The following is a 16,537-nucleotide window of genomic DNA, read 5'->3' on the forward strand; positions in this document are numbered from 1 at the left end:
TTTCATCTTCCTGATAGAATTAAATATGTCAGAGTTAATGCCTCTCTGGATATCAATTTATATAGGGCACAAGTTCAATTTAGTTTAGTTGATGGCCAATGACTATGTAAAATAAATAACCTAAAACTGTAGTATAAAACAGGGGTCCCTAATCTCCGGTCCGTGGACCTCTACTGCGCCACGGCATGCCAGCAACCGGTCTGCACAAACAAGCAAAGCCCCATACGCAAGATGCAGGCAGCACACAAAACCACGCACCCTCCGGTCCACAGAGAAACCTCTCTCCACAGAACTGGTCCCTGGTGCCCAAAAGGTTGCGTACCTCTGGTATAAAAGATAAATTTTAAATGTGGTTCATAGCATCAGTGATACACCAATAGTAATGGCAGAAAGAAGTTATTGTCTGGCTGTCAATCTCAATGCCTCCATTTTTTTTCAGGGATGTCTAGTTCATTATGAATCCTCGCTAAAAGTTAATGGTGGCTCAGTGGGTTAGGACGCTGAGCTTGTCGATCAGAAGGTCGGCAGTTTGGCGGGTCAAATCCCGAGTGCCGCATAACAGAGTGAGCGCCTGTTACTTGTCCCAGCTTCTGCCAACCTAGCAGTTCGAAAACATGTAAAAATGCAAGTGGAAAAATAGGGAACACTACAGTGGGAAGGTAACAGCGTTCTGTGCGCCTTTGGCGTCTAGTCATGCCGGCCACATGACCACGGAGACATCCTTGGACAAGTGCTGGCTCTTCGGCTTTGAAACGGAGATGAGCACCGGCCCCTAGAGTCGGAAATGACTAGCACGCGTGTGCGGGGGAACCTTTACCTTTACCTTTTAACAAACCCAGTGAAATACAAAAAGGAACATTATGGATACTCAATGTCTCCTCTCTTTATTTTATTCTTGAAATACTCACTAGAGCAGGGGTGTCAAACTGCCGGCCTATGGGGCAGACGCGTCATGCGGAAGCCGCGCCCACCCCATTGCCGGCAATGGCAAAACAGTCCCGATATGTTGTGCAACATCACGTGACGTTGTGAGTTTGACATGTCTGGACTAGAGATATAAGATGAGATGATTGTGGGAATAAAGATTAAAAAAGAAACTTATAGGTTAAGGGCTTTTGTAAGTAACGATATTGATTTTGGAAGATCATTTAAAAGGACACTAAGGGACAAATTAAAATAATTTAGTACATTAACAGGGTTCAAAATTAACAAATAATATGAAGATAGACAATCAAATAGAATTGAATATGCTGGTTTTTAAGATTCAGAAGAAGATAAATTATCTGGTATCACTGACTATATGTTATTTCTATGTTATGAATTACATGTTATTTCAAAATAACTATGTTAATACATAGAATGAAGTTAAAGATAAATGTTAAGATGGGAGAAACTACAACTGTCATTGCTGGGGAGAATTTCGGCAATAAAAACCAGTGTATTGCCTACAAGGATGTTTTTGTTGCAGAGAATACCTGTTTTAACAACTGATTAATCATTTAAACAATGGCAGAAAGACTTATCTAAATATGTATGACAAAAAGCCACTAGTTAAATACTGGTAGTCATTGATTTATGACCACAATTGAGCTCAACATTTCCATTGCTAAGCAAGACAGTTGTTAATTGAGTTTTGCCACGTTTTACGACCTTTCTTCCCACAATTGTGAATTGAATCATTGTAGTTCTTAAGTTAGTAACATGATTGTTAAGTTAATCTGGCTTCCCCTTTGACTTTGCTTGTCAGAAGGTCATAAAAGGTGATCACATGACCCTAGGATACTGCAACTGTCATAAATTTATGCCAGTTTCCAAGTGCCTGAATTTCGATCACATGCTGCAATGGTTGTGAGTGTAAAAAAACAATCATAAGTCACTTTTTTCAGTGTTGCTGCAACTTTGAATGGTCACTAAACAAAGGTAGTAAGTTGAGGATTACCTGTATAAGGGGTTACAAGATGCAAAGAAAAGTGGAGCCTACTTGATTTGAAATTGTATTTTGCAGCTTGCTGTTTGGTTTGCATGGAAGATTGGGTACAGCTGAGAAACAAAATGCTTTTGGTGTTAGAAGGACATGACTTGAGAATTGGGTGGCATGGATATTTATGGTGCAACAAAGTCAAGGTTAATGTGGATTTTTAAAAATGATTATGTTAGATGTATGTTATTGAGAATATGGAATAGATATAAACCCAGGTTGTGTCCAAAACACCTTTCTGATTCTCAGTACAAGAACCATTTTATAGACAAGAAATAGGCAAAAAATGGCTTATTTACTGGGAAATACTAGAATTTTGCCAAGGGGAATGTAAAATAAAATAAGAATAAAACTATTCTGAGTTTCAAAAAAAGAAGCTAGATACATTTTTTTGTACTTAAGATGTTTTTGAGAAGATAATTTAAAAGTCACATTCATTTAATGGAATAAAATCATTTTTTTTCTTTTGTACCTTTTTTTCTGTTGGAAAGATCACCCTCTCCAATTACCAACATACTGACTTGGCCCCCTCCCCTAATTGCCAAATGGGAAATATCTCCATACCAAAAGAAGTAGGCTGCTCTCAAAAGATCAATTCCTCAGAAACCAACAAAATCAATGTTTTAATCCCACTTACTACTAAATTTAATCTCAAACAGAAGCAGCCCATCAAGATTTCTTTCTTTAATGAGATGGAGAGAAGATGATGGAATTGGGGTTCACTCCTCATTAAAAAAATTCTTCATATTCCCTCAGGTCCCTCTTCCAGGTCTGCGTCTTAAATCTAACTATAAAAATTGCCAAAAAGGAACACTATGCTGTAATGCTACTGAAATCAAAAGTTGGCATTACAGCTCATCTGAGAATAGAGGGTTTATTTTTCATTGCAGATATAGTAAATCAGGAGAGAAATTATTTGGACGTCAGAACACCCACCCAATCAAAATAGAGAAATGCACCACTTCCTGCCCCACCCAACTTAAAGTAGAAAGATATGTATGAAAACACACACACACGCACACGCACACACGACAAATAAAATACTTATCAAAATAATGACTAAATTCACTTCACACACTGGGCTAAACTAAAATGAGATTGGTTGGTTTGTGTTTCACTGTATTGAGAAACCTTCTACTTCTCTTTGCATGCTGTTTATACTGAGTCATTCCATTAAAATTTAATGTGATTTATTTATTTGCATATACTGTGTTATGTGAAGACAGAAATCATATTTTGTTGGTCTAGGTTTAGAATGTTTTACAACACAGGTTGAGCTCCGGACGGCGCCCGATCTTCACTCCTTTCGCCGCGATCTAAAAACACACTTGTTTGAACAAGCCGGCCTGGCCTGATGGGGGATTGGTGGGGTTTTTATTGTATTTTATTGAGGTTTTACTATGTATTAATTGTTTTTAGTGGGCATGTATTTAATCATTTTTTAACTTTTGTAATTCTGTGATTTTATTCTTGCCCTGTTCACCGCCCTGAGTCCTTCGGGAGAAGGGCGGTATAGAAATATTAATAAATTAAATTAAATTAAATAAATATTGGGTTTTGTAAGCCGGATCTAAGACTAGGATGATCTGTGCATCAGCTGCCCCTCTGATGTACAAATATGCTCTCTGTCAATGGTTGTGATTTCTAAAAAAGACCTTAAAGACAGTTTGGAACAAGGTTCTGATGAAACAGGGTATAGCAATAACAATGACACCAGCAACATTTTTGTCTCATGAATTGATATCCTTCTGAAATTTAGATATTCCCATCTATTTTCTGCATGATTTAATACTATATTTTGAGATACAGGATAATACTATAAAAGTTGCATTATGTCATTAATTTATGCTTTTATCCTTCTGACTTACTTTTCTGAGGCTTTCAAAAAGAAGATACAGTTAATCAATGAAAGGATTGGATTTGCAGTCTGGTTTGTATTCCAGCAATTTAAGACTTAAAAATCAAGTTTTAAAACTTGGTTTAAACTTACCTCCCGGATAGATTACTGCAATGCTCTCTATATGGGGCTCTCTACATGGGGCTGTCCTTGAAGACCACCCGGAGGCTCCAGCTGGTGCAGAATGCGGCCATGCGGGTAGTGATGGGAGCATCCCGATACTCCCATATTACACCCCTCCTGCGTGAGCTGCATTGGTTACCGGTTGTCTTCCGGGTGAGATTTAAGGTGCTGGTACTTACCTTTAAAGCCCTACATGGCCTAGGCTTGGGATATTTGCAGGACCGTCTGCTGCCGGGAACGACTTCCCATCGCCCAGTGCGCTCACACAGAGAGGGCCTCCTCAGGGTGCCGTCGGCTAGACAATGTCGGCTGGCGACCCCCAGGGGGAGGGCCTTCTCTGTGGGAGCGCCAGCCCTGTGGAACCAACTCCCCCTTGAGCTCCGGATGGCCCCGGATCTCTGGTCCTTTCGCCGCGGCCTTAAAACATTCCTTTTTCATCAGGCTGACCTGAACTGACGACAGGGTTTTTTAAAAATGTTTTTTAATTTTTAATTGTTTAGTTTAACTTATTTATTGGGGCTGTTTATTTAATTTCTTTTAACTTTTGTATTGTTGTTTTTATTGTTGTTAGCCGCCCTGAGTCCTTCGGGAGATAGGGTGGCATATAAGTCCCAAAAAAATAAAATAAAATAAAATAACTAACTAACTAACTAACTAAATAAATAAATAAATAAATAATAAATAAATCACAGAATATTAGCATGACTGAAAATATGAAATTTATTCAGAATTGTCTCCTTCCTAAAGAATAGTTCACAAATTGTCTAGATTGTTCAATATATAAATGGAAATGTATGTTCTCATCAAATTTTCCATCCATCAATACAAGCTACCAGTGATAATCACAAAAATAAACCAAGTAAAATGTGCAAAAATTTAGTACAAGCATTGTATTTGCATAGACTCTCAAAGCAAATGTATAATCATTTAAAAAGAAAGATAAATGGATTGCATCTGCAGGTAATCAAAATATTGCAGATAACTTAAAATACCTATTTGTGCCCTCTTAAAGCAAAGTTTCTTTATTCTATATCTGTCAGAAATCAACCAGTTTTAACTGATTAAACCAACTGGCGCTCTAATATTTAGAACTGTTGTGCTGATAAAGAATTTTATAGTGGTATGCACTATACACTATACTTCTTACTTTCTGGTAGTGCCATTTATATTATATGTCAGAATCTACCTTAAGTTTGTTTTTTTGTTAATTATTTGAACAATTTATATGGCAGCTCATCTCACAGTAGTGCATCTGGATGACAAAGAATTAAAACCAAAAAACAAGACAAACACAATAACATAAAGAACTCAAAACAATACACCTAATACAAAAGCCCAAGCTGTAAAATAAAAAAAAATTACAATTAATAAAAGAAAACAATCAAACAAACCAGCTATTAGAGCTTGCTTAGTATTTTGATCTAAATGCCAATCAAGCCCCACACTAGTTCTGGGCAACCACACTTGAAGAGCAAATCAGAAAAACTGGAACAGGTATAAAGAAAGGCAATGAGAATAATCAAGATATTGGAAACTAAGACCTATGACTGGTGATTCAGTGAACCCAGTAAGAGAAGACTCAGGGGAAAAACAATTAACCCTGATCAAGTCTCTTAAGGAAACCAGAAGGTCATGGAATGGTAGCCTGAAATTACAGGAAAACAGATTTTGATTGAATGTTAATGAGAAAGAGACTTAATGGTAAAAACATTACTATAGGACATGGGTGTCGAACTCGATCGTGCCACGTGATGTATCGTGATGTATTGCAATGTTTTTTGCCTTTGTGTAGCTGTAGTGGCCATGGTCTGCATGTGATGCATCCAGCCCACGAGCCACCAATTTGACACCACTGCCATAGGAGGTACTGGTTCCTCTTCACTAAATGTTTCCCAAAAGCCAGACAGATGTTTTTTTAAGAATATACTTTGTTATATATCATTTTTATTAAAATCTTTTCAACAAGAACAGACATGTCAAACACAAGGCCCATGGGGCGAATCTGGCCTGATATGTGGTCCCGTCTGGCCTGGGGAACTGCTCTGGAAAGAGCGAAGGACCGGCCTGCTGCACCTCAGCTCAGCCCAGGCCGACTGGGTGCTGACCAACAACCTGGTTGTGTTCATCAAGACCAGTGGCAACATGGCAGCGCTGGCAATCTCTCCCCCTCCCATCACCCCCTCCTGAGAGTGGAGGAAGGAAAGAGGTGAGAAGGAGAGAAGGAAGGAAGGAAGGGTAGCAGAGAGGGAAGTTGGGAGGGGGATCGGCCCTGGCTGGGAGGCTTTGCCAGAGCTTTGCAGATTCGGCAGACAGGTCAGGAGCTCTGGTGGCAGGGCAGGGCTCTTGGGGAGGGGAGGGCTCTCGGGGAGGGATTTTTAAAGTGAAGAAGAGATTGACTAGGGGAAGAAGGTTTTATTTTCTCTTTTCTGGAGAGACAAGCCAAGAGGAGGTAGAGCGAGGTAGGAAGTTTATTCTCTGGAGAGAGAATAAAAAGCCTTTTTGCCAACTTCCTAACTTGTTCTCCCTCCTCTGGTGGCAGTGCTGCTGCTGGTGCTGCTGCTGATCAACAACCTGGTTGCGTCCATCAAAGCCAGAACACGCTCAGCCTTAAATCCACTGGGTAGCTCTGCCCTGCCCCCTGGTGTGCGTGCAAGTGGAGTCCGGAATCCCTGCTGGCTGTCTTGCCTTGCAGGCTGACTTCACCCAGGATGCCAGTGCTGGCCATCTCCTGTGTGCATACCCGGGGTGCAGGACAGAGGCAGCAGGGCAGCTCCTTGCTGGTTCCAGTGGATCTTAGGCTTTGATGGATGCAACCAGGTTGTAGATCAGTGCCACCCCCCTCCCCACCAGCACCTCCACGAGGCATCCCTTTCAACGGGACCACCCCTGCCCACACACATGGTATAGGCAGCAGCACAGTGCTGGCAATCTCTCCCCCTCCCATCACCCCTTCCTGAGCATGGGGGAAGGAAAGAGATGAGAAGGTGAAGGAAGGAATGGAGGGAGGGAGGGAGGAACAGAGGGTAGGAGGAACGGAGGGTGGGAGGAAGGAACGGAGGGTGGGAGGAGGTAAAAAGGGAGAGGAAGAAAGGAACAGGGAGGAAGGAATGGAGGGTGAGAAGAAGGAAGGAAGGAATGGAGGAAGGAAAGGAGAGTGGGAGGGAGGGAAAGGGAGAGAGGAAGGAACAGGGAGGAAGGAATGGAGGGTGGGAGGGAGGAAGAGAGAAACAGGAAGGAAGGAATGGAGGGTGAGAGGGAGGAAGGAAGGAAGGAAGGAACAGAGGGAGGGAGGGTGGGAGAGACCATGTCCCGGCGCTCGCCCTGGTCCCACCCTTCTCCACCAGAGACCCTCAGATCTGCCCCACTCCTGCCCAGGCACCCCTGAAGTGAGTGATGTCAAGATGGCCACGCCCACCCAGTAGGCCACACCCATCCCAGCCACACTCATCTGGCCCCCCTGAGGGCAACCACAATGTTGATGCAGCCCTTAACGAAATTGAGTTTGACACCCCTGAATTAGAAGATAAAATCTAACACAAACTAGTATTCCATAAGGAAAAAAAATAAAAATTAAAGGAATAAAAGTTAAAGAAAAATAGAAAAGGAGGAAAAGCAAAACATAAAAAAATGGTTTCCGATATTTTCCATGACAGTTGTAAATATGAATATGTTTTTATCTCTCTAAAGTTACATCACATTACTGTTCTTTCTATATCTTTTCCTGTCTAATAATCAAAACCATAAATCACAAATCTGAAAGAAGTCAGCAAGAAATAAAGATAATATCTTATCTCTAGTCAAAGAAGTTAATTTATCTATTTCGGCAAAATCTGTCAACTTCACAAGCATTACTCCATAGTGGGAGTGTTTTACTAACTTGTCTCTTTCCTCTTAAGCCATTAAATGGGCAACAATACTTACAAGTGAAAGATCTGTCAACCTGCACAAGTATACCTGTAGAATCTTCAAAGTAGTGGAAGGACACCAAAGAAACATGGGAAGAGTTTTACATTCCCATTGACTCCAACTAAACTCTTAGCAATTGTTTTTTTTAAATGTTGTTGGGATATGAACTCACAAATATGTCAAGTCATTCCCCCCTACAATCGATCCAAAGGAGTCATATAGCTAGAATGATTGTGCAGAATTTTTGAAGTTATTGCAAAGAGTATATTAAGAGTATCTAAATGTCATACAAATATATACATACAAATATCTATTAGCCAGTTGAAAGAAACACATGCCCCACTTATAACATTTCTAATACTATATATGAAAATTGCATTCTGATATTTAACCATAGTTGCAAGTCATAGTTTGGTATTATTGAATTTGAAGTTGATATACATAATTGGAAATTTTGCTTCAATTCAAAAGAAAGAAAATATTTAGAAGTCAGTTTTCTCATCCCCTGTTAAATTTGGGAGCTACATCCAACTATCTTAAAATATGTTGCAAGTCCATGAAAGGACACAAGAGATCTTGTCAAGACTGCAACCTTGCACTTGGGTCAATGGAGATCAATGGGCATACAAACTTGATAAATAACCATAAATCTGCAAATATTCCTATAAAGGGCCACCAACCTACTGCATGCTGAACTGCTGATAATGTCGCTATCAATAAATATAGTAAATTATGTTCAAAGCTAAATTGATGGAAGGTAGAAGAGTCCCTACAAGGGAGATTCTGGCTGAATACTGGCTGAATGACTCCACCTCAGCAATCTAGCCAGACTTGATAAGATTTCTCTATTTCAGATTCTTTTGACTTTGGCGAACCATGACAAAAAGGCCAAGCTACTTATTTATAGTTGTGTTTTCATCTCGTTTTCTCTTTCATTTTCAAGTGAAGCATGATAAAGGAGATATAGGGTGGTATAGTGTGGAAAGCTGCTGTGAAACGTATAGCAGCTCAGGATGCAGCCATGATTTTCATTCCTTTTTCTCAGCATTTCTGGTTGGCAGAAGTGAAAAGATTGCAGATTGTGACATAGTAGATGACCTTTTGTGAGAATTTGAGAAAACAATAATAATATGGACGCGCTCTCTCGCTCTCTCATCTTTCTATTTCAAAGATTGCTGCTCCCTTGTCACAAAGTGTAACAAGGTAAAAGTAGGCTTCCTTCACTTGGGATCCCTAGATGTGTTGGGTGTACAATTCTCATGGTCAAAAAGAGTTACAATTACAACACATTGGAGCAATTTGAGTCTAAGAAATTATTTGGCAGACGTACTCAATTTGAAGTGTGAATGGGCTATTGCAGATCTATTGAAATAAAATATTTCACTCCAAGCACCCTCTTTTCCATTTGCATTTGAACTGTCAGCCTGTAAATGCCAGTTTTGGGAGAATTTCTGCACTATTAGGGATCTCGGCAAAGTCATATTATTTTGGATTGACGGTAGGAAGACACAGATTCAAGTCATGAATCTTTGGGTTAGGCAAAAGCTGGATTCATAACATGCTTCATAAGGTAAGATAAAGTCTTTGGGGCAGCTTTCACATAACACACCCAGTCTTGTTAATTTTGTTTCTGTGTTAGAATGGCTGTTGATTAATTAGTAGCTTATAGCCCAATGGAATACATTGGGCTATGGATCCCATTTGTGATATATCTATTATGCAATATAGAATCCAACTAGAGCCAAGAAAATATGAAAAATATGTATAACTAGTTGAATTGTATTGACTGAACTCAACTATTTTTAGTACCTTCAAGTTATTGTTGACTCCTGGAGACTTCCTGGATTAATCTTTGCAATTTTATTCGCAATATTTCAAAAGTGACTTGCCATTGTTTCCTTTCTAGAGCTGAGAGAATATAACTGCTTGAAATTCATCCAGCTGGCTTCACCTAATTTTTATCACAGGATAATTGTAAAGATGAATTAGGAAGGTTAAGAATCATATAAGTCAACCTGAGTTCTTGGAATTTTGTGTGTGTGTGTGTGTGTGTGTGTGTGTGTGTGTGTGTGTGTAAATAAACACAGATACTGGATTTTTAAAAAAATCTTTGGTGGGGATATCACTTTGTTTATAATAAGTAGGGTTATTTTCCTCTAGCAAACAATTATGAAGAAACATTATGGGAAGAAGGATCTTGAAAAGGCCTTTCCTATGTAAATAGATCATAATTTTTGTCTTCTTTGTCACTTAAGTTATTTGCCTTTTCTGATTCTTGCCACAATCTACAACACTTTGATGGACCCATACCTGTGATGGGGATTCAGTGCGCCCTGATTGACTTTTAGAAGGGGAGCTGAAACTCGTTCTCTCCACCTTGACAAAACAACCAAAACAATTGAGCGGATTGTGTGGTGGGCTGCTTACTTCCTGAGCTAACGTTGCTGGGAGAAGGTTACATGGCCCACATTAACCACTCAAGAGACAGTGAGTACAATTCCTCTTATCTTCAATCCCATCTTCCTCCCAGTTGCAAATGCAAAACTCTGCAGGTGTTGTAACCACTGCTCAAAATGATAACACGTTCTGTGGATTTAAATTTTACACAATTTTATACAACTGATTTTTCTTATATCTAACGTAAAAGTGAGAGAACTGAGATTGAGAGACATTCAATGTCTACTCCAAAACTTTGCTAAACTGAAACTTGTTTTCACAGATGGCATTTATTCTGTTAATTCAGCCCTCTAGAATGCCCCCTTTTATTTTTCCCTTTCAGAACCATGGATCTGATAAAATTTATACTGTCACAGCAAACAAGAGAAATCATTTTCTATTTTGCTGGCTAATGACCAAAACGAATTTTTTTTGTTTCAGTTTCTACCTTTAGAGAGGCTAGGTAATTTATGTTCTAAGGTTAATCACCTTATGCCTCCCATCCTGTAGTTGACTATGATATATCGGGAAGGGTTGCTGGAATTGGGTATGTGTAGTTTAATGAAGAGAAGGGTGAGGGGTGACATGATAGCAGTGTTCCAATATCTCAGTGGCTGCCACAAAGAAGAGGGAGTCAAGCTACTCTCCAAAGCACCTGAAAGCAGGACAAGAAGCCACGGATGGAAACTAGTCAAGGAGAGAAGCAACCTAGAACTAAGGAGAAACTTCCTGACAGTTAGAACAATTAACCAGTGGAACAACCTGCCTCCAGAAGTGGAGAATGCTCCAACACTGGAAGTTTTTAAGAAGAGACTGGACAGCCATTTGCCTGAAATGGTATAGGGTTTCCTGCCTGAGCAGGTTGGACTAGATGACCTCCAAGGTCCCTTCCAACTACTTCTTCTTCTTCTTCTTCTTCTTCTTCTTCTTCTTCTTCTTCTTCTTCTTCTTCTTCTTCTTCTTCTTCTTCTTCTTCTTCTTCTTTTTCTTTTTCTTTTTCTTCTTCTTCTTATTATTATTATTATTATTATTATTATTATACATTATTAGCAATTGTGAAGCATTCTTCTCTTCTACATTTCACCACTGTTCCATGTTTTACAACTGTTTCTAAACAAACAACTATATTGAATAGTAGATTTATTGTGATCAACTGAAATAACAGAAAAATATGTGTAAGACTTTTTTTAAAGTTCTCCATAAATCTTCCTTGAGTACAAATACTACAGATAGGAGATTTAGAAGGGAAGAATATATATATATTTAAAAATTCTCAAGTCTTATAGCTCTATAGGCTGCAGTTGAAAGTTAATTTAGGAATGTGTAAATTAGGGACATTCCAGATATGGTCTTAGATTAATATAGAAATGAATCTCTTCTGATGTCCACTGGAAACCAAGAGTAAAGGACGGTGAAATGTCAATCCTAATAAGCACTACAGTGTTCCTGATTGTCCAGGTGCTTACACTAAACCCATTGCTTCCTTCCTTGGGACTTTTTCATCCAGTCCCAGCTGCTTCAATGGGTTTACTGTAATTTGTTATTAATTGTATTGATGGAGGCTGCTGGTTAATTGTCCTACTTCTTAATATTTTTAGCAGAAAAACTTCCATGTGCCATTGAAAATAGCTTGCAGTTCATATTTTGCTGATTGTAAGATAGTGCAAGTATGACTGTAGATATTTTATCGGATATGTTTTATAGATAGGCCTCATTTAGCAACCACAATTGAGACTGGCAATTTGGTCATTAAGTAAAGCAGACACTAAGTGAAACTTTGCCTGTGCTTAGTTAGGATCTTACTTCAGCTTTTCTTTGATTTACAGACCTATGAAGGTTGTAAGTGCAAAGATTGATCATAATATTACTTTTTCATCACTGCCATAATTCTGAATTTTTGCTAATTGGCTAAACAAGGGCTACCTGTATTTTATTCTTTATTATTACCCTGTAACTGCTCTGTTTTGCAGATTTTATTTAATACATTTTATTTAATCTTAGTTGATAATCTGTAATAAAGTATTTGCATTTTTTAGAATAGTTGTTTAGAGTAGAGATAGCAAAGTTAATCTGTCTGTTATTATGATATGTACAAATATTTCTTTAAGGATCAGTTTTGGCTCCTATTTTCAAAAAGAAAATTGGATGATGAAATGAAAATAGCATAATATCACCCTCTATCTCAGGCATGTCAAACTCACGACATTGCGTGATGTCACGCAACATATCGGGACTTTTCCCCCATTGCCGGCAATGGGGTGGACGCAGTTTCGGCATGACACATCTGGCCTGTGAGTTGGCAGTTTGACATGCCCATTCTATCTGCATCTCACCGGGACAGTCACATCTCCACATTTTATGGTCCTAACTTTGTTTGTTTCAACCCTGCCTACCACAAGGTTTCCAATCTCTGATCACAAAATGAATGCAGCCTTTGACAGGAAAAAGATGCCCACCCATTCCTATTACAAAGATATGAGAATTCCATCTAAATTTTCCTGACAACCAGGCTCTTAAACAGTGCCAAAGACGGTATTCCCATTTACAATCTGAAAAAGATTTTTCTGTTTGAGATATGAAACTATAGAGTTTTAACTCTCAGTGTTGTCTTTTGTTGCTGTGTTTGTGTCACAAACCTCAAACAGAAACCTCATGATGAAAATCAAACATTGTCTTACAACAAAGAGATGAAATAAATCATTTAAAAAAAATTCTGTTCTTCAGCTTTCGGCAACATACAAATAGGCATATATACAGAATGACACAGGTTACAAATTTTAGCTTTTCCATGGGTTTGTGTCTATGTTTGTATATAAGGAAATTAGCAGGCTAATGATTTTTATTTCTCCACCCAACCCCTTTCTCTTGTTGATGATTCATCCTATAAGACTTAGGGCAGAGACATTCTCTTTTATTAATCTGTAAGAATACTAGCGCTTCATCCTCCCATCCCACTAACTTCAAAGGCACTTCAATGTTTTTCAGGGATGTGCCTTCATGATAAATTCCATCTCACCTCCAGCCCTCATTAGTCCTAAAGTCATCTTTAGTCGTCCCACTGTTAAAGTTGTTTTCCTCTTTTCTGTACATAAACTTTGCCATATGGACAGTTTACAACACTTGGTGACAGAGTTGCCAATGAAGTGATAGTAATGGGCATTGCTCAGCACCCATTAGACTTCTTAAAGACCCTGCAGCCATGTTCTCAGGGCATTGCCCTCCATGGCCATTTTGGCTTGGGTTGTGAGCTTAATTAGACAGTAAATCCGTATTTCAGAAAATGCCCGCTGTGCTTTATCCGGGTTTCTTATTTTCACATTTTTCTAGAAGAGCAGTGAACCTTTTTGTTGAACAAGTGCTTAGCAGTTCTGTGAAAAAAACGGAACCTCTTTTTTTAAAAACAAAAAACGTCTGGCACTCCTGTTGATATTTTCTAGAAAAGAGAGACAGGTTCTGACAGTACAGTAGTTTCTTCTGCTTTTATTCTCAAAGAACAGGTGTTTCAGCTGCTTTTGTTGAGAAGGGATTTCATATGACTGTACTTTCCACTGTTTTCAAGACTTTTGGGAGAGGCACCAGTTTCCTTACTCCAGCACCATTTTATTTCTCAGTCTAGCTAGTCACAATCATTTACTTCTAGCATTATAATTTTTGTGCAGTTTTTACTTTTGAGGAAATAGTAAGAAAGATGTGAAATTGTCAATAATTCTGCCAATTTCTGTTTTCCTTTGGGGCTTTTTATGAATATTGTTTATTATTAGATTTATATAATCATCTCAAATAATTGTCAATAATTCTGCCAATTTCTGTTTTCCTTTGGGGCTTTTTATGAATGTTGTTTATTATTAGATTTATATAATCATCTCAAATAAATTACTCTGGGTGGATTACAATATTTAGATAATAAAAACAACTATGAAACCATAACATAACCATAGCATAGCAGGAATCATAAACAACAAACAACATAAGCAGAAGATGAGCTCCCTCACACATCTTGGGCTCCAGATTGAAGCAAAGAACCACACCTTCAAGGTCTTGCAAAAGGCCAATGGGATGGTGCCAATCGGATCTCTGGAGGGATATTTCAGAGGGTGGACAGTCTGGAGAGCATAGGCAGGGCACAGGTGAAGTAGAAGAGGAAATTCTGTTGATTGCCTACAACTTCGGTCCCATCCTGCATCCCAACTTGTCAGGTAAGATATTTTTGAACATGGGAATTTTGATGCTCCCTGAATAAGTATGCATCTCTCCCTCCCTCCCTCCCTCCCTCCCTCCCTCTGTATGTTTTGTGCATATGTGTAATCACATTACTGATTCAAGTTTCTCTAATATCAAGATCATAACTTCAGCAAAGTCTTTCACTTGCCCTCCACCATGCATTAGAGAGAATAATCTTTGGTTTATTTTCCCATTCACAGGTAATACTGTACTGGGAGGCCAAGGAGGGAAAGGAATTCAGGATATCCCTCAATCACTTTCCCTAAAACAATCCATCATTAAATCTGTAAGTGTCAGGTCTGCAAAGCCAAGAATGATATGAGTAAAAGCTCAAAGAAGTTTCTTTATTGCATATTAGCTCACAGACAAATCTTGTCAAACTAAAGCATATTCTGCATAACTATCTAGATAAATGCTGATAAGCAATTAGGGAGGATCCCTCCTCCACTGGTTCTTGCATAGCAATGTTTCAAAGCTGGTGTTTCTCTTTATTCCTTCCTCTCGTAATTCAGACCCAGATTCTATCACAATAAGCACACTACCACTCACCAACCTCATTAAACCTTTGAGTTTAAAGGAGCAAAATTATGTATCCTGGACAGGAGGGTCTGCATCATTGGTCATTGACTTCAAAATGGGGAGAGGGGGTGAAGCAGAAAACCAAAGTCCAGAAACTGTTTCTACAACTCCCATCATCCTACCAGTAATATTTCAAAAAGCAATAACAAAAAAGAAATGAGGATGTTTTCAACATTTCACTAGTTACAAATATTCTAATATCTAATATCTATTTTTTCAGATCTTTATACAATTTTAGTTCTAATTACTTGTGATCTTCCTATATAATAGAACAGGGGTGTCAAACTCAATTTCATTGAGCGCCGCATCAGCATTGCAGTTGCCCTCAGGGGGCCGGGTGGGTATGGCCTGGGTGGGTGTGGCCTACTGGGTGGGCGTGGCCAGCTCTACATTGTTCGCATCAAGGGTGCCTATGGGGGCCTGTGCAGGAGTGGGACAGATCTGAGGATCTCTGGCAGAAGGAGGGTCTCTGGGCCAGGGCCAAGACAGTGGGGGCCGTTCCCTCACTGTTTCCAGGATGGCTTCGTGGGCCGCATGAAACCACTTTGCGGGCCGGATCTGGCCCCCGGGCCTTGTGTTTGACATGTCTGTAATAGAACAAGATATATCTAATAGCTAATGTATAGAATAGAATAAAAACTTTATGTCACTTTGAATGTACACTAATTGGCATACATTAAAATGAAATTTTATTGCATACTGCTCTCAAAGGGTCACTACCTCCTATATACACTACATAAATATGACATAAATAAATAAATAAATAAATAAATAAATAAATAAATAAATAAATAAATAAATAAATAACTCACTGCAGTGAGCTGCATGGTTAGAAATAGCAAACACATCTATGGAGGGAACACAAAAAAGCAATTGCTAAAAAACATTGGTTGGAGTGTCCATATTGATTATTTGATTCTGGCTAGGAAATCGTTAAATAAATAAATAAATAAATAAATAACTTCAAGTTACAAGGCTTAGATCTATGTATTACTGCCTTTTAATGGCTGAAGCAGAAGGAAAGGAGCAGATTTTTGACCACTCCTCTTTTTGTAAGCATTTCATTTCTGAAGTATCACAAGTGGGCAGAACAAATTTATATTAGCTACAGACTACAAAGGGGCTTTGAAAATCTTGGAATTTTGGAGCCTTGCAAGAACACTAAACAGGCCTTAATGGACTTCTGGAGTTCTTCGTTGGTGGGATCTTCTCTGTCAGACTTCATGCCGCAGTCCACATATCCGCATGTTTCATTTCAAAATGTACAACATTGGTATACAGAAAAATACATTTGAATTAGGTCAGAACCCAAATAGTTTTATTTGCAAAATTTTGGTCATGTAACTGAAGGGATGCTGCAATTGCCATAACTAAGAGATAGTTTGGTATAGTGGTTA

General features: G+C 38.9%; 2 protein-coding genes across 2 annotated transcripts in view; one reads left to right on the forward strand and one right to left on the reverse strand.

Annotated features, from left to right (window-relative positions):
* The window catches only part of OSBPL7 (oxysterol binding protein like 7), a 92,718-nt gene that overhangs the window by 72,625 nt on the left and 3,556 nt on the right, over positions 1 to 16,537 (forward strand). The window contains exon 24 of the mRNA XM_083377060.1: positions 14,762 to 14,847. Coding sequence (XP_083233186.1) covers positions 14,762 to 14,827 — 66 coding nt within the window. The 3' untranslated portion in view covers positions 14,828 to 14,847. The remainder of the gene's footprint in view (positions 1 to 14,761; positions 14,848 to 16,537) is intronic.
* Positions 1 to 16,537, reverse strand: part of TBX21 (T-box transcription factor 21) — a gene marked incomplete at both ends in the record, with an annotated part of 48,193 nt that overhangs the window by 11,877 nt on the left and 19,779 nt on the right. The window lies entirely within an intron of this gene.

This window comes from Vipera ursinii (genome assembly GCF_947247035.1).
Source record: "Vipera ursinii genome assembly, chromosome: Z".
In the NCBI taxonomy this organism is placed as follows: Eukaryota; Metazoa; Chordata; class Lepidosauria; order Squamata; family Viperidae; genus Vipera; species Vipera ursinii.